The following is a 19,146-nucleotide window of genomic DNA, read 5'->3' as shown; positions in this document are numbered from 1 at the left end:
ACGGCCAGAGTGGGTTGCGTCAGACCAGAAAGGAATTCAAACACAGACAGAGACGGTGGTGATGATGAGCTGAGTGCAATGGCTGCACTCAGCGTTTATTAACAAATAAAAGGTTTGAAAACAGCGGAATACAAAACAGGACACGGCACTATAGCCAAAATAAACAGACAGACAAAACGGACTAACACTAAACAAACGGTGCACGGAGAGACAAACAAACACGGTGAGAACAAACACTTTACGTTTACGATTTTACTGATTTAACTCTCCTCTCTCTCTCCCGTTCTCCACTCTCTGAACACCCAACCACGAGTGACTAAAAATGTGCCTATTTATACTGTTGTGCTGGGATTCAATTACTAATTAATTATTCACTTGAATCCCAGCACGTGAATTAATTCTGTGCAACCCCGTGCTCACATATTACATTTAACCAGCACGTGAAGTGATTTGTGCCCTCCTCGTGCCTAAATACAAATCTACACTTTTTAAATACACGTGAAACACAGACCCGTTTATATCCCGTGTACCAATCTATACACCAACATTAACATACGCACCATACATACAACACATAACACACAAAATACACACAGGGGCGGGCACTTTGCCACAGATTTCCATTAAATTTACAGGCTAAGTGATGCCAATATTCAGTGCTCTATATACATTTTACTGACTGTCCAATGACAGCATATAGATCGCCATTGAATTTACTAGCGTTTTGATGTTCTGTGTTGTAATATTGATTTTAACACTGCAAAAAAAGTGATTTACATTCACAAAACAGGTTTATGTCCTACACTGTTTCCCCACAGTACACATTATTCAGTAGAATTCTCTGAACTGACTATCTGGCTCTCACTATCATGCTTGTCACACAACCGACTTCCTCTACTTTGAATCTTTGTCATGTCAACCTAAGTGCCAGCCTAGCTCGATTGGCATCCACATTTGTCCCAGATCCCAGATGTTTATTTTGGCTGAAGTTTTGAATTAGAACATTGTCAGCAGTGAAGTGTGTGGGTGAAATTTGTCTTTAAACCACCCACATTGTACTGCTTTACAAGATAAAGCGATGGAAGATATTCTGTTTCTCTCACAGTTGAATAATAGACACACAAGAATGTGTTTTTTTATTATTATTTGTTTTGTTTTTACATGTAACCTTGTTTGATTTGCTTTATCTAGCTTAATAATAACATTCTGGATTTAAACTAATAAACTATGAAAGTGTGACAGTAGGCCTTGATCTGGGTGATGTTAGCCAAATATATTTTACAATACTATCTGTTTAAAACTATAGTATGCCTTCCAAGGACGCTTTAGCAATCCTGTGTTTTAATCTTAACGTGTAGCATGCTAATGCACAAGCATAAGCAGCTGTATCCACATCCATGTAGATAAGTACAGTGATAACACAATGCCAGTAAACTGAGCATCCATTTTACTGCCTGATTAGATCAACCACAATAATATTCTCTAAAGGGAGTTTTTAGTTGCAGCAACCCTGCTTAAGTGTTGGTGGTTCTGTTTGCATGTCATGTTGGTGGCAACTCCCTTTAGAATATTATCTTCTGAATCTATAGTGGGGACCCCACCTTCAACCCCAAATAAAAAATGTGTTTCTGTCAGTGGTTTCTATACTTTGTGCTCTCCCCCTAGGCTGCATAGCCCCAGCTGGATCTTATTTTATTTCTTGTTATTGCTTTTTAGCACTATACAAGATGTTTGATGTTGTTTATGTAATTGTTTAATTACTGTTATTTGTTGCAAAAGTCTTTTCTCTTTGTGTTTTTTCTGTTTCTACAGATACCACGCGCAGGCCTGTCTGTAACGTGGTGCTCAGCACACATGCAGTAAGAGCAGCTGCTGAGATCAGCAGCACTAGGCAGGACTGAGATACTCGCTTCGGTTGTTGTTGCTTGCAACTTCAACCCCAGCATCTTGATGCCGTTTTGGTGACAGTTTTTTAGCATCACCATTGTGAAGGCTGTTAGTCCATTCTAACCAGGCTTCCCTCCCCTCATAACCCTGCTTCCCTGAAATAGAAATGTAACCATTAACCTTCAAGGTCGCTGCGTCCATGATTGAAGCAGGATTGAAGTAAAAATGATGCTGAGATCTGTGAGCGCAGTCCTTTTCATCCCTCAAAGAGCAGCTTTAGTATACAATATTAAAGATTTGGGTCTTTAGGATGTAAATACCCATTCGGTAATGGTTACATTTCTATTTCAGGGAACCAGAGTTATAATAATAAACTAACGTTTTCCATTCTCCAGCTGTAATACTGTATACTACATGAAGTACAAAACATACCTGAAACAATAGGCTCTTTACCTGGGGCTATTTATTAGATTTTGGTTAAAGTAGGAGAGGAATGTATGACAAGAATCAAGGGTTTTGTTGACAACCGGATAAATATATCTGACAGAACATTGGGTCAAAATTAGTGTGGGCCATGACCAGAATAGGTCTGGCAGATTACACTGTCCTTTGCACAGTAACATACTGTAACTAAGCAATTTCTGAAAACAATTACAAGTTCCTGCTTTTTATTTTAGAAGGAAAAGAACCCCTGAGATATACAATATATTTTATTTCCTGCATGAGTAATGTGGGCTGTTTTCCTTATTTGGCAGAAGGACATATCAGACAGCGCAAAGAATTTGTCAGAGGAGGGCTCCGAAGATAGCAGCGACAATCTTTCAGATTCACAGAGCACCGAGAACAACAATAACAGCAACAAAGACATGAAGAAGAGCAAGTGGAAACGGAAAGGTAAATGCTACAGTAGTTCTCCTGGCTATTGATATTGCCTAAAATAAGGTGACTTCATTACATGGGTTTTTAAACTGCTCAAAAAAACACTTAAAACTTGCAAGACCCAAGATGTCTGCCTACTGTACATGTCTGCATTGCCTTTGGCTGGGAAGTATTATATTACAGTCTCTGCTGCAGGTTTATCTGGAGGGGGAGGGGGCTGTATTTTGGTATATTTAGTTTCTAGATTGTCACAGGTTTGCAATGGGTATGCACGAAACCTCTCTTCATCATTGCTATTGAAATCCGTACACATAATACAGTGCAAAATAATACAAGCAGCTGCTACAAGTTGTACCTGCTTTCGTGATACCTTCTTCTGGACTATTCTTTGTGTAGCTTGGAATATATTTAGATATGATAATAACTTAATGACCAAACTCTCCAGTCAAACCCTGCTATTTCCCAGATTAATTTCCTATCAGGATGGAACCAAGGCCTGTGAAGGTGGAGCGTACAACCTTAGAGCACACTGGCATGTAACCGCTATCATCTGTTGCTTGTATCCACATTAAAGCGAACCTAGTTGAGAAGAGCTGATTACATGTTTCTGTTTGAACAGGTACTATGGATATTTATTGGGATAGAAACATTGGATGCTTTGACACCTAACCATTTTCACTGGCTGATTCAATGCACAGTGAAAATTTCTGCTGCACTCTCGTCGATTTAATTCCCCTGCTGATTTATGGTCCAAAATATAATTAGTAATGTGTATAAAAATATCAAGAAATCGCGAAGATATATCAAGACTGTACAACAATGGTAAGTAATGTGTTTTGTTCTAAACACTACACTACGATCTGTAACCCTTCCAGTCATTGAAATATGGCCCAGTATAGTAGAGTTATGAACACCAACATCTTGAACAGTGCATGCAAGTCTTCTCAGTGCACTTTTGTCTGTATGTAAAATACCTACAAGGGGTCTATTCAAATAAACTAAACAATGGCTGTATTTAGATAGTATGCTGTTCAGAACAATTGAATACAACCTACAGTGAGTTCTCTGTTGCTGTGATTCAAACACAAGATCTCATGGCTCTTTGTATTTTGCTCTAACCTATTTATTGTGTCAGCACACATCCACAAAATCTCCACTGCAGACAGTTAAGGAAGCCATCAATTAGAGCCACTCTCACTGTAAGGCAGGTTGAAGTACATTGGCAAGGCAATGTAAAGAATCCCCAGTTGAAGTGTTGTACCGGCTCTCTGGATAACAAAGAGGCATAAGACCATATTGCAGTCAGATGGACGTCATTAACTTGTTAAAAATGAATACAAATAAATCAATGAATACCAAGAAGAGTTATTGTGGAAATCTAACATTGTGTATTTTAGCAAGGTTGCAGTTCGTGATGTAATTTCTTTTTCGTATGCACAGTGAAACCGGAAGAATCTTTCAGATAACATCTGTGACCACTTCCTTATAAGCACAAATGTAAAGAGCCGTTAAAGAAAATATTAACTTTACCTCAAAGCACCAGGTACTCCACTGGTTTTATTTAGATAAGCCAATTGCAAGCAAGACGATACAATAATTAGAAAAGTCTGCCTTTTGAGCAGTGAAACTAAGACCGAAAAATGCTCAACAGACAACAGCTTCAAGATCAGCTGGGATGTAAGTTGCATTAGAGGTTGTTCAAAATGGTTTCCTTTCTTTTTTTAAAAAAAAAGGAGGGGGGGGGGCGGGGATGACATGGTGTAACCAGTTCAGAATATCGTAAGAAAGACTAAATAACAGCTGCAAAAAATCTTAGATGGGTTTGTACAGGATGTTAAAATCCTTGTAAATAAATTGACACTTTTGCAGTGGGTATGCATTTTGTTATGCATGTGGTTAGTTTATATGTGACTTCGAGTGCACTGGATATTCGGTTTGTTCCAGTAAGGGGGTCCCCCAGTTGACATTTTGAAACTGCCACATCATCTACTGAAGTTTCACTTTCTGTGTGAATTGAGATACTGTCGTGCTGAGTGTTAGTATTTGATAACCATTGGAAATATTGCGATACTCTGAAAACTCAAGGTTAGGAAGTAGAACATTATGATATTGATATTTAGCTTTTTGGTGCTGGACAGTGAGATTAATACTATGTAGTGTTTTTAATGGGTGCTTTGTAGTCTGGTTGTTAAAAGAGCAGGTGAAACCTAATGACTAGTCAATCGCCATCATCTTTTTGGACATTTTAATCATGAAATGTACTGTGTGTATTGTGATATGCCTGCAAATGAAGTGACAGAAACTAAGCATGTTGCTATGGGCCCAATGCACAAAACATTCAGGTCTGTTTTAAGGACTGTGGACTCTGTTCAGTTTTTGTGAACTTTGTATGTGTTTTGAGGATTAGTTAAATCAAGTAATCCACAACAAAGGGGACATAGTGGAAGAGGTTGTAAGTATGTGAAACTTCACACATTTTTGCATATATTTGAAGTATCATGAAACTTGATATTAACATTATATACCATAAGTTATTAAAAATTAATATTGGACTTTTTCGGGAATAGATCCAATTTGCAACAGATTTAAAATCAACTCTTTTGAGGGAACCTTCAGTGGGATATACTGTATACATATTTTAAATTAATCATATGCTTTTTTTCTGCAGGTGCCCACCCCCATGCTTAAAACAAGTTTATAGCTGCATATAATATATCTGCCTGTCAGATGCTGTTGTAGCAATTTGAGATTTGAGTGTGTTTCAGCTGAACTGAATTTGCAATTCAGTAATACTGCAATTTAAGTGGACTCAGAAGTCCCGATGTAAAACATTTTCACTGCTATTATTCTGCACTTCATTTACGTTTAATGGAACAACTGTATTTGGGTGTCCTTGTGTATGTTCAGAATATTTTTGTTTTATTTGACACAGGAAGCCTGATTTTGCTGATGCTGTAATAACAGATAGCTCAACAGCATTGATATTTCCACATTACTGAGCCAGGCCTACTTACAAGACCAATAGGGATTGCTACTGATATGTAACTATTTTTAGGCCGTGGTGTACTTTACTGCAGCTGGCATTTTGTGCGCATGTAAGTCCAGTGCGTAATGGTAGTGAGACACAGGAAGGAACTCAGTCACTATAATTCAGTCTATCTCTTGGTAATACCAAGTCTTTTAAATATCACATTATAAAAATATGAAATTTGAACCAACAAAAATATAGTTGTTTTCTTCTGATGTCGATTTTTTTGTTTGTTATGAGAAGATATGGCAGTGTGCATTTGCTTTACAATTGCCATTTTATAATCATATGCTGATAGTTTGTGCTTTTTCCTTTTTTACCACTGCACTGTTCAGATAAAAATACACTATACCATTCTTGTATCACCCTGAATATTTACCTCATACAGTTCATAATATGAAGTGGCAAGAACCAAACAGTTTTGTATTTATTTTCCAGAACTTGTTTAATCCTTGTGTTAAAGGATATGTTTCATAGTTGAGAGAGTTTAATGTTTGTTCTTAATGTCACAGCACTTTGTGGCAGAAATGTGTCTTTGCTTTAGTGAGCTTGATCTCAGTATAATTATCGTAGAATTCCCTGAACAGCAGTCCTGGCAAGCACTTACTCTGTGAAGGTACAGTTCAGTAGTTTCATTGAGTTGATGCATGGTAAATGTCTTGTCAAGATATTCAAAACATAAGGTTTTGGGTCATTGAGTAATTTACTCTGCAATTTAGACACTATGGGCTCTGTTCTGATGAAATGAGGGCAATCGCAAACGCAGTGGTTAAAGTCAATCGCGTCTGCCCCGCAGGGCGTGGCTTCTCCAAAACTGTGATTCTGAACTGTGATTAAAAACCCAGCGCAAGCGCGTTTAGTGGTGCATTGACAGCGCCCAGCCAATCAATGTTGAGTAGATTGGGGAATTTGTTATTCAATCAGGGGCATGCAATAATCCTTTTAAGAGACAGAATGCGCCTGCATCACCGCAAGGCTCCGTTTTGAATGTAGAAGTGGCGATCATTATTATTATTATTTATTTCTTAGCAGACGCCCTTATCCAGGGCGACTTACAAGATATCACATTATTTTTACATACAATTACCCATTTATGCAGTTGGGTTTTTACTGGAACAATCTAGGTAAAGTACCTTGCTCAAGGGTACAGCAGCACTGGGGATTGAACCCACGACCCTCCGGTCAAGAGTCCAGAGCCCTAACCACTACTCCACACTGCTGCCCTAATCATGTTGAGCGGCAGTAGCACAGAGCAAGAAAAACAGGGCAAGTCAGAACAGCAAGTAGTAGGTCACTCGCCGAGAGAATACGTAAACCACGCTTCATGACACAGGAGATTGCTATATTAATAGAAGAGGTAGAGGCACACAGGGCAATCATTTATTATTTATAATAATTATACAGGGTACATTATTTCATGGCATTGACATTACTACATGTAAAGTGTAAAGTACTTAATACCCTCCCTGATCTGTCTACCAGTAGCAGCAGCTGATTCATTTTCTCACGTTCCCTTTGAACTTGTAATGTACTAGAGTTTCAATATAACCAGGGCTTAAATTCTCATGGAATATTTCCCGGAGCCTAACCGCCCACCCCCGCCCCCGTTTGTGAAAAGATCATGTAAAGAATAAAAGTACAGCTAACTTATTATTTTTTTATTTTGCATTTGAGTGCATGTTCATGCATTTGTGTACATTTCAGTATTTAAGGTACCGTTAGGTCTAACCTAACTTTTATTAGTAAATTAAATAAAATAAAAAGTTTTAGTAATTAAAAATAATCTAGTTATCTGCAGTATGTGTTAATCCTGATCGTGCTGTTTGTTCAGTTCCTTGTTCACAGTGAGTGTTCATTAAGTCAAAGCCTCCTTCTCCTGCTTCAGAAGAGATGCAACGTGCCTGTGTTGTTACTGTGATATGCTTAAATAAAGTTGCTGAGACAGCAAACACTTTTTCGATTATTATTATTTTTTTATCTTTATTTGCTATACTAAATTTAAATAAATGGATAGGACAGCGAGGAATCTGAATATTTTACATTGACAGACAACATTCAGAGGGCGTGTGCACTACAAGAACAGAGACTTTCTTTCAACAAGCAGGCGCAAGGTAAAATACACGAATGCTGAATATGTATTTTTGGGCAGATTGATTTGGAACAGTGATTAAACATAGTTTAAAGTTGCACTTGATACACGCACACACACACAGCACTAGCAACAACCAGGGAAAGAAAGGCCAGACACACACACAGATACAGAAGTGGCGCTCCTATTATGCTGCTCTCCATATACTGTACGTAAATGTTTTCACTTGTAATAATTGCCATGAAAATAAATTGCTATAGTCCTTGTGAAAATAAATGTAGTACTCCATTTTATCTGCAAAATAGCTATTAATTCATATATTTGTTTATTATTAATTTACGAATAATATTGTTAGTTTCTTACGTTTTGTTCTTTTTTTTTCTTTTGCTTTTCTTTCTTTGATTTCCTCTTTCTACGTCAGTCCAAGCGCACGCAGTTGCTACTTAGGACTACTTTTCTTTTTATAGTGTGTTCAATTGTTAAAGTTCCTGATTGCACCACTAAATAAACCTGGTTTCAGCGGGTCTTAGCACAGAGCTCACTTGTCTATTTGGGACCTCATTGCACTCTCATCAGAATCACTTCTGTGAATAAGTTAATGATGGGGCAGGCGCTCTATAACGGGGCAAGACATGTCTTCAGAATACCATTTCAGTGCAGTATTTTTTTTTAAGTCTTCGCTCCATTTATGCGCCACAGAATCGGGGGCAAGTGCCTTTCACGCTTGCACTCGCATTTGCGCTGTGATCAGAATACAGCCCTAAGAGTTTTAGTTTATAGACAGTAAGATTAAAATGTATGTATGGGTGAGTGAAATACAACATTACCTTGAAGCCATGAGTATTTTCAATAACTACTGTACATACTTTAATGCTAACTATGCATTAACTACAACCTTACATTTTCTTTATTATTATTATTTAAGAACATTGATTTATTCATTACAATTGTGAAGTTTTACAGTAGCCAAAAATACAATGATTTGTATTTTACAACTTTCAAATGCCACAATAAAAACATTCTCATTTACAATTATAGTTCTTCTATCTTTCTTTTTTAAAGTACATAGCTGTGTATTGCTGTTTCTTTTTAATTGTTGTTATTTGTTGTGATTTAAGAGTTTAAGACTGGAAGTTAGGAAGTTGACAGTCATCCCAGTTAGGGGCGTATACATTAGCAAGTAACAGTGGGGTACTGAAGAGTTTACCTGGCCAGACATAACAACCATTTGGATCGGTCAGATGTGCGCAGATGGGTCTCTTAGAGGAATGCAGTGTTCACCTTGAGTTGGTGGCGATGAGACAGAACTTTATTATGCTTCACTGGATGATTAAGTCCCCTGACATTTCAGCTTACAAAGTTTATATTACAACCTGCTTTGCAGGCCCCACTACTCGTGTGTGCCCTCGTAATAGAAGGAATGTAGAGAAAATATACAACTAGCGAGCACTACACAGATCACACCAGAATAAAGGCAAAGCATCATCCTCCACCACTGACTATACAGTTTTATGTGACTCAACAAAAAAAAGATAAGAAGCCCTAAAGAAAAGAAAAAGAAAAAAAGCAACCCCCTGCCCCCCACATGACATGACATTTTAGCTGCAGAGTTCCTACTCTGTATACACCTGTCATGTTACAAACCTTAGGTGTACTTGTCAACTGCAATATGGTCACATACCCTCAGAGCAGTCGACGATGGACCGTTCAGCTGGTTGTACTGGTGTCCAAGGAGGGAAGAACCTGCTCTGTGTAAAAAGTGGCAGCGTCTTGTGGCGATTCAAACACTCAGCCAGCTCCATTGAATGTAACCTCATCGTCTTGTGGCGATTCAGACACTCGGCCAGCTCCATTGAATGTAACCTCAGCGTCTTGTGGCAATTCAAACACTCGGCCAGCTCCATTGAATGTAACCACAGCGTCTTGTTGCGATTCAAACACTCGGCCAGCTCCATTGAATATAACTCGAACACGGGCATTGTGCAACATGCCATACTTAATTTCAGCAGCACACAACTGGGATTTAACTTTATGAAAGGCAAACCGATGCCGTGCCAGCTCAGCACTAAGATCGGGGAACAAAAAAACCCTGGGCCCCTGGAAATAAAGCTGCCCTAAGGATCTGCTCCTTAATTTGATAACGATGCAGCCATGGTGGATCGTCCTGCCGCGGTTTCGGGGGCCAAGGAACGGTGCGCTCGATCAATCACCGGTGGATTATCAAAGCTCCCCTCCCCATGCACCTCTGTAAAAAAATTAGCCATGAATGTAGTTGGCCTGGATCCTTCAGCTCCCTCCTGTATTCCAATCACCCTGACGTTCTGCCTGCGTGAGTGGTTTTCAAGATCATCCAGTTTCAGCTTCATTTTAGTATTATCAGCCGCCAGGGAAAAACATAATACCTCAACAGACGCAAGCCGATCCCCAACATCTGTTAAGGAATGCTCTATATCCGTAAGCTTATGTCCTTGAGTTGAAACTGTGGCTTGCAATGCAGATACTGAAGATCGGAGTTCCGCAAGGAACTCGGACCGGAGCGCTGACACCTCGGCTCGAATGCTGGTAAGCAGCTTCCTGATCGAGACTGGAGCCGACTCGTCATCCACGGCCGCCATGTTGTCAGCCACCGACAAGGCCCTGTCCAAATCGGCGGTCGATTCTGTTACATTACGTTTGCCTCTGTTCTTGGACATGCTTCAGGTAACACAAGGCTGTACACTGAATGTCAGTTAGTCTGAAAGTCATGGTACAGTTTTGTTAAAACTGAGTTGTTAATAGATTAAATTAAATATTTTTGCGGAGCAGTTTATACACGCATCCTACTCCATGCACATGCACCAGAGACAATCCAACCTTACATTTTAACTGTAATTTTACTTTATTATTATTATTAGTTTATTTAGCAGACGCCTTTATCCAAGGCGACTGTGGCAATGTACCCCGCCCCTGTGTGCATGTGTGGGTTATATGTTGCGTGTGGTGTGTTAAATGTTGGTGTATAGTCATTGGTACACGGGATATAAACGGGTCTGTGTAACACGAGTATTTAAAATGTATAATTGTATTTAGGCACGGGATTGCACATCACTGCACGTGCATTTAAAGTAATTAATATGCGAGCACGAGGTTGCACATAATTAATTCACGTGCTGGGATTCAAGTGAATAATTAATTAGTAATTGAATCCCAGCACAACAGTATATATAGATGCACGTTTGACTCACTCGGGGTTGGGTGTTCGTGAGTGGAGAGAGAGAGAGAGAGAGAGAGAGAGAGAGAGAGAGAGAGAGAGAGAGAGAGAGAGAGAGAGAGAGAGAGAGAGAGAGAGAGAGAGAGAGAGAGAGAGAGAGAGAGAGAGAGAGAGAGAGAGAGAGAGAGAGAGAGAGAGAGAGAGAGAGAGAGAGAGAGAGAGAGAGAGAGAGGTTTGTTTTGCTTCACTCACCATTTGTCTGTCTGTTTACTGTTTTTGTTCGTCTATTTATTTTTGCCTCAAGTGCCGTGTCCTGTTTTTTGTGTTCTGTTTAAACCTTTTATTTTGTTAATAAACGCTGAGTGCTACCATTTGCACTCAGCTTCTCATCACCACCGTCTGTGTGTGTTTCTCTCTCTGGTCTGAGTTCCTCCCTGCAGCCAGCCTGTCACAGCGACTTACAGAGACTAGGGTGTGTGAACTATGCATCAGCTGCAGAGACATTTACAAATACGTCTCACCCGAAAGACGGAGCACAAGGAGGTTAAGCGACTTGCTCAGGGTCACACAATGAGTCAGTGGCTGAAGTGGGGTTTGAACCGGGGACCTCCTGGTTACAAGCCCTTTTCTTTAACCACTGGACCACACAGCCTCCTAAACTTTGAACTACTGTACAAAAATTCCAACACTGTAAATGGATCTGCGAAGAAATAAATAATAATATATACTTAACAAAAGGGCCGATGCACATACCATATATTTATAAATACATTTTAATATTATTATTATTATTATTATTTATTTCTTAGCAGACGCCCTTATCCAGGGCGACTTACAATCGCAAGCAAATACAAATACATTCAAGTGTTACAATATAAGTCATACAATAAGAACAAGAAATACAATAATTCTCAAGTGTGACAAACCACAATTCAATAATACAGCAGATAATAGTGAAAGTTACATCAGGATATGATTAAGTAGTGATAGTTACATCAGGATATGATTAAGTACAAAATACTACAGATTAAACACTTGGGAGATTACAATATTCTGAGGTACAGGATTAAATGCAGTAAAATAGGGGGCAGATAAGAGCAAAATAAAGCATATTTAAATGAAGGGTGATAGTGTCCCAGGATACAACAGAGGAGTTCTACAGGTGCTGTTTGAAGAGGTGAGTCTTAAGGAGGCGCCGGAATGTGGTCAGGGACTGGGCAGTCCTGACATCTGTAGGAAGGTCGTTCCACCACTGCGGAGCAAGGGTGGAGAAGGAGCGGGCTCGGGAGGCAGGGGAGCGTAGCGGAGGTAGAGCCAGTCTTCTAGTGCAGGCGGAGCGGAGAGGTCGAGTGGGGGTGTAGGGAGAGATGAGGGTCTGGAGGTAGCTGGGTGCAGTCTGATCAAGGCATCTGTAGGCTAGTACAAGAGTCTTGAACTGGATGCGAGCGGTGATCGGGAGCCAGTGGAGCGAGCGGAGTAGTGGAGTAGCGTGGGCGAAGCGAGGTAGAGAGAACACCAGGCGAGCAGCAGAGTTCTGGATGAGCTGGAGCGGACGGGTGGCGGACGCAGGGAGGCCAGCCAGGAGGGAGTTGCAGTAGTCTAGGCGGGAGAGTACCAGGGCCTGGACCAGGAGCTGGGTAGCATAGTTGGTGAGGAAGGGTCGGATTCTTCGGATGTTGCTCAGGAAGAATCTGCAAGTGCGTGCCAGAGTGGAGATGTGCTGGGAATAAGAGAGGCAGGGGTCCAGGGTGACTCCAAGGTTTTTAGCTGAGGAAGAGGGAGAGAGTGTGGTAGATTCCAGAGGAACATAAAGCATCCCGACTCTCCAAACACAGCATATTGGCAGTCATGTATCACCGACGCAGTGATAAATTGGTGGAGTGTAGAGAAGCGCTCTACCCCATCCCAAATGTATTAATTGGCCCAAAATGAATGAGGCATGGCGTAAACTGCCACATTTAAATGCGTAAATGCGCTGCCCATTTGGAGATCAAAAAGGCAAGGCGGACACTAAATATTCTCTCCCTTCTTCTCAGTACTCTCCCTCTCTTCCTGGGTTATTCAGGAAGGTTAGGAGCCTGCACTCTGTCGTAAGAAATACATTATGACTGCTGCCATAATGCTCTTTCCTATCAGCTGTCTTCAGATTTTATATTTGAGCAAAATAAGACCAATTTGAAATTTGGCAGTGCTAACACGGCCTTAACTTGCAAAAGGTGTCATGATACATACGGGGCAATTTTAAGGTCAGCATGAACTCAGCTCTATGCTGTCGCAAATACTTGACACATGACCCCCATTGTATTTATTTTATATACAGTATTTACTATAATAGGTGAATTGGTAGATAGGTTGAGGGGGGCTAAGACGGCGCTGAGAAATCCAGAACCAAAAATAAAAAATCCAGTCGCTTATTCACCAGTCACAAAATCCTGCACTTATTGGTCATGTGTTTCTGGCAATTCCCAGGCACTACAATTACCTGTCCCGGAATTCTCTAGCTACCACAGTAGATTCACAATTGACCATTGAGATGCTGGAACCAAGAAAGTACAAAAAGCTTGATAACAAGCAAACTCAAGCTGTGCAGCAAAATGTGTGCCATGCATATTTGTTACTCATTAAATTTAAATATCATGCGCAATTCATATTTTTTCAATGCGTAAAACACCCTTTATGCAGCTTATCTGTTGAACAAAACAAATGAATTACCAGGGTAGCATGGCTCTACTTCAAGCAACTGGTTGCGCAACTGCTCACAACTGGTTGCATGGATGTCCACATATAAGCGACTCGGTTGCATGCAACTAAGTTGCGCAACTGACCACTCAGGTGTGGACCCAGCTTAAGAAAGAAATGAATGATTCTAATACTGTGAATAAAAATTGTTCAGCCACTGGGGAATTAAAAGGGTCTGTAATCCTTAATCCTGTAGATCTCAGTATAATGTTACAAATGAATGTAAGTAATAACTTCATTTAATACAGTAATAGAAGGGAAGGGGAGATTGAACATCAGATTTTGATGGTGAAGGATATTTCTAGACCACACCTGTTAATTAGCTTTTACCATATGAAATTTGTCTCGTGTTTGCAGAAAAAGTACATGCTGTGTTAACACAAAAATAAAAGAAAAGAAAAAAGACATAAACTACAGTACCTGTGGTTGGCTGCCTGAAGTAGTTTTGCAGTTTTACAGTGGGCTAACCGATGAGCTGATAAGGGTCAACAAAAAATGATTGTGAATGTTCAGTTTGTTACACATAGAAAACTTCAGTACAAACAAAGTACTGTATGTGCTTGTCAAAACTTGCAAACAGTTGTGAATGAGATGTTGTACCTCACATGGACAATCATTAATTTTAACTTGGCAAAGGGGAGTTGTCTTTGTCTACTGTCTTTATCTTGAGATGGTTGCTGTACTTTGGCCTGTACTGACTACAGCTGGTGCCAATATTCTGATATGCTCATTACCTGTTGGTAAGGTTTGAGCTGAACCTTTGTCAAGCATGTTTTAATTCTTTGGGTCTATTGTTTTACAGTGCCCTCCAAACTCCAATCGCAGCCTCCATCACCTCAGTCCAGATGCCAGTCGCCCTCCATTACAGCGAATAAGGTCATCTCCCCGTCACAGAAACACTGCAAGAAAGCACTCAAACAGGTAGGTGGTTTACTGGCTTCAAATTGCAGTCTGCACATATTTTTGTCATTAAATAGGACACAGCAAAACCATTTCACTTCCTGTGTTTCAGTTGCCTCTCAACATATTTAACAGAACAGCAAAATTAGTACCATCATCTTTTCACCTGTTAGGATGTATTTATTTGAACAAAGGTTTAAGTTAGTATTTGCGTATGCCTGCTAGCACCAGTACATTTTATTAACAAACCATATGAAGCCGTGGTTATCTGTCAGAATCAGTGAGGTAAGTCTTGTCATAACTTGATTTATGGTACGATATTAAAACTATTAAGGGATGTTAATCTGTAGTGAAAAAGTTAAGCTGACAAATGGTTTTTGATTCAAAAACACTTTACAAGAAAGTTGTACCTCCAATACAATCATATAAGTATGATATTCAAACTGACTGTGGACTGTGAGGCCTCAGTACAGCTTAGTGCATATGTTTGTATCAGAAAGCACAGATATCCATGGAGTCACTTCGAAAGAGATGAAAAGACTTTACAATGTTTGATATTTATACTTTTATAGACAATTGTTGACTCCCCTTCAACCCGACTGGTTTCTGTCTAATAACTGAGGTAGTCTCTGTCTCTCATTTCACACAGCGAGCCTACCACATACTTCCTCTGTGGGAAAGGGGGTGGTGCTCTCTGACCTTATGGCCCGCCACATACTACTTTGAGCAGGGCGCATCCATTTAGTCCTTTAATGCACCTTCCCCCCATCTCAGGGTCAGCTATGTGTAATGTGAGAATTCTAAGCTTGGACAATACTGCATTAAAATGTAATATAAAAGCATATTAAAGCAACTGAATTGGTAAGCACATTAAAACAACTATAAACAACACAGTCAGACACAATTTAAACATAGTGATTAAAAACAACTTAACTATAAAAGACACACACATACACATAATGTAAAACTTATAATTAATAACATAATACCTCATGCAGAAAGCCATCACTACAAATATTTTTTATTTTATTTTATTTTTTTAATTTGGAATCTGCAATTGTTTTTTTTACCCCATTTTCTCCCCAATTTGCAATGCCCAATTTTAAGCCTGGCTCACCGCTGCAACCCCCATGCTGACTCGGGAGAGACAGAGACGAACACACGCGTTCTCCGAAACGTGTGTCGTCAGCCGTCCGGTTTTTTTCACTCACCTGCTATGCAGCTACCTCAGAGCTACAGCGATGGAGGACCACGCAGCTCTGGGCCACTTGCAGGCAGGCCTGCAGGCGCCCAGCCACTCTACAGAGGGGACTTTTTACATTTCTTCGAGGTGCTTGAAGATTTAAAGTATATTCTGCAAGTATTTCTGATATATTACCAAACACTGGAAAGTACATATTGTACATAAAGCTGTAAAGCAAAAATATACCTAAATTGAACATTCAAAGAGGAACTGCGTTGCAGTATTTCAGTGGCTACTGTTGCCGAACTAACCATTGACTGGAAATTTTGGTGACTCTTTGAACAAAGCATTTGTAGATGCCGCTTATTACAGTTGTCAATAAGAGGTGTGCAGCTGCTAATATCAGAATACCATTAGCATTAAAGTCTATGTTTCCAGGATTGGTTCCTGATAAAATGTTGTTAATAACTGAAACCCATTTTAAGTCCTGTGTGGATCATGCTTAAGTCTTTGCACTGCAAAAATAAACATCACAGAGACAATGAAATGGTATGAGAAACCATAGGATGTGATGAGGGGGCCCAGGGATCGGGTGTAGAGAGAGAACAGAAGAGCGCAAGACTGATCCCTGGGGGACTCCTGTTGAGAGAGGGTGAGGTGTGGAGGTTGAGCCATGTCAGGTTACCTGGTAGGTGCGGTCAGAGAGGTAGGAGGCCAGAGCAGGCCAGAGCAGTGACAGAGATTCCCAGGTGAGCGAGAGAGTATAGGAGAATAGAGTGATTGACAGTGTCAAAGGCAGCAGAGAGATTGAGGAGAATTAGGACAGAGGAGACAGAGGCAGCACGGGCAGAGTTTAGTGAGTTAGTGACAGACAGGAGAGCAGTTTCAGTGAAGTGAGCAGAGCGGAAACCAGATTGGAGGGGGTCGAGCGGAGTGGTTAGACAGGAAAGCAGAGAGCTGGCGGTGTACTGCCCGCTCGATGATTTTAAAGAGGAAGAGTAAGAGGGATACAGGATGGTAGTTCTGGAAGGAGGTGTTGTTTTTTGAGGAGGGGGGTAATAGAGGCTTGTTTGAAGGCAGAGGGAAAGAGGCCAGAGAGGAGAGAGGTGTTGAGAAGGGACGAGATGAAGGGGAGTAGAGCAGGAGCAGCAGCTTGAAAGAGGTGAGTGTGGAGGGGGTCCAGGGCGCATGTGGTGGGTTTGTGGCCCTGGAGAAGCGAGGAGAGGTCAGAGTCAGAGAGGGGAGAGAAGGAGGAGAAGGAGGGTGAGTTAGTAGAGGAGACAGAGGGTGTTGGGGTTGGAGCGGGAGGGGTGGGGTGGAGGGAGAGGTGTTAAAGAGTTTGCGAATATTAGAGATTTTAGAGAAGAAATAGGCAAAGTCGTCAGAGGAGATAAAGGAGGGAGGAGGAGGGGCGACGGTTGAGGAGGGAGGACAAGGTAGAGAATAGTTTCCGGGGGTTGTTAGTGGAGGATTGAATAATATACTGGAAATCTGTGTGTTTAGCAGAGGACAGAGTAGAAGAGAGGAGGGAGCAGTAGAGGTCAAGGGCAGCAGGGAGTTTGGTTATCTTCCATTTATTTTCAGCAGATCGCAGTGTGATTCTTGCTGAGCAGAGCACAGAGGAGAGCCAGGGTTTGGGGAGGTGTGGGGCGGGCAGGTCGGGAGGAGAGGGGACAGAGGGTCGAGGGAGGAGGTGAGGGAGGAGAAGAAGGTGGAGGTAGCAGAGTCTACAGAAAGTTGGGAGAAGGCGTCGATAGGAGGGAGGTGAGAGAGAGCAGTGGAGTGAAGGACAGAGGGGAAGAGAGAGTGGAGGTTATGTCAGGAGGTGACAGTGGGGGTAGGTGGAGCAGGGAGAGAGGGGAGAGACAGAGAAAAAGAGATGAAGTAGTGATCAGAGAGATCCAGAGGGGTGACAGAGAGGGTGGAGGGGCAGCAGGCCCTGGAGAAGGTGAGGTCCAGTTTTTTTTGTGGGTAGGAGGAGATGGAGATAGAGAGAGAAGTTGAATGAGTGAAGGAGAGGAAGGAATCTGGCAGAGTGGGTGGGGTTGGAGAGATGGATATTGAAATCACCTAACAGGACATTTGGGGTAGACAGAGGGGATGGAGGAGAGGAGATAGTCGAGTTCATCGAGAAAGTGAGCAGGAGGTCCAGGGGGACGGTACAGTACAATTAGCAGGAGTTGACAGGGAGAGGTTAGTTGGACAGCGTGAAATTCAAAGGTGTTAACAGAGAGTGAGGAGAGGTCAGAGGGGACAGAAAAAAGTAAGGAGAGAGAGGAGAAGACCAGTCCCACATCCCCGTCCAGTGAGACGCGGAGTATGGGACAGGATGTAGAGAGGGGACAGGATGTAGAGAGAGGACAGGGCAGCAGGAGTTACATTGTTATCAGGAGAGAGCCAGGTTTCAGTGAGAGCAAGGAAATCAAGAGAGAGGTGGGAGGCAAAGGCAGAGATGAAATCAGCTGTTAGCAGAAGAGTGACTGTTCCAGAGGGCACCAGAGAGAGTGCGGGAGGGGAGGGAGTGGGAGGGGGGGGAGAGGCAGAGGGAAGAGGTTAGAGGGAGCAGTGGCGGAGAGAGGACAGAAGATGGGAGTGAGAGGACAGAATAAGAGGGATGTGAGAGACAGTCATAGCAGGACAAGTGAGACAGATAGGTACAGTAGTAGTGGGAGCAGGAGCGGAGGGGGGAGGGTACAGATCTGTCTAGTAGTTGGTGTCTTCCAGAGCGCTGCACATGGCCTCTTTGATAACATAACAGATGTTGGCTGAGGCTTTTCCTCTCAGCGCTTCTTCAGAAAATCTTTCTTTTCTGTGCACCAACAGGACTTTGCTGTCCTTCCTTGGACATAGTCTTTTGTTTGGTTTGATTTTTGTGCTCCACAAATCTCATACAGCGCCTACTGCTCTCTGTACTCCTAACTCACCTCACCTCTGGGCTGTAAGTGCGGCCGCTAAATAGCCCGATGCACAGGCGGTACTCGTTGCGACCCTTATTATCATTGCGGCTCATTATTTGTTGAGCAATTTGCATTGCTCTTAAGCTTACATAGGCAGCAGGGCAAACTAATTGCCTGGCCGCTAGGCAATTTGGATTTTGCAGCCACAGTTGTTTGCATTGTGCCTATCCTTACATCAGCCCCTAAGTGAGTACAATGCAACATTACCTTGAAGTCATTAGTACTTTGTGATGGGGTAACCCCCGCCCCTGGATGTATTTGGTTTATTTTGTATAGTTTGAGTTATGTAGCATG

At 41.5% G+C, this 19,146-nt stretch overlaps 1 protein-coding gene across 6 annotated transcripts in view; it reads left to right on the top strand.

The window, feature by feature from the left end:
• The window catches only part of LOC117403051 (putative Polycomb group protein ASXL2), a 102,999-nt gene that overhangs the window by 65,454 nt on the left and 18,399 nt on the right, over window positions 1-19,146 (top strand). For 2 of the 6 annotated variants that reach the window (XM_059023723.1, XM_059023724.1), the window contains 3 exons: window positions 1,813-1,859; window positions 2,643-2,781; window positions 14,615-14,733. In XM_059023723.1, the coding sequence (XP_058879706.1) occupies window positions 1,813-1,859; window positions 2,643-2,781; window positions 14,615-14,733 (305 nt within the window). Of the gene's footprint in view, window positions 1-1,812; window positions 1,860-2,642; window positions 2,782-3,443; window positions 3,589-4,227; window positions 4,444-14,614; window positions 14,734-19,146 lie in introns of those variants that run through there. The other 4 variants (XM_059023721.1, XM_059023722.1, XM_059023725.1 and 1 more) reach the window with 3 other exon arrangements.

This window comes from Acipenser ruthenus, chromosome 5, assembly GCF_902713425.1.
Source record: "Acipenser ruthenus chromosome 5, fAciRut3.2 maternal haplotype, whole genome shotgun sequence".
Classification (NCBI taxonomy): domain Eukaryota; kingdom Metazoa; phylum Chordata; class Actinopteri; order Acipenseriformes; family Acipenseridae; genus Acipenser; species Acipenser ruthenus.
This window is presented reverse-complemented; position numbering and strand designations above follow the sequence as displayed.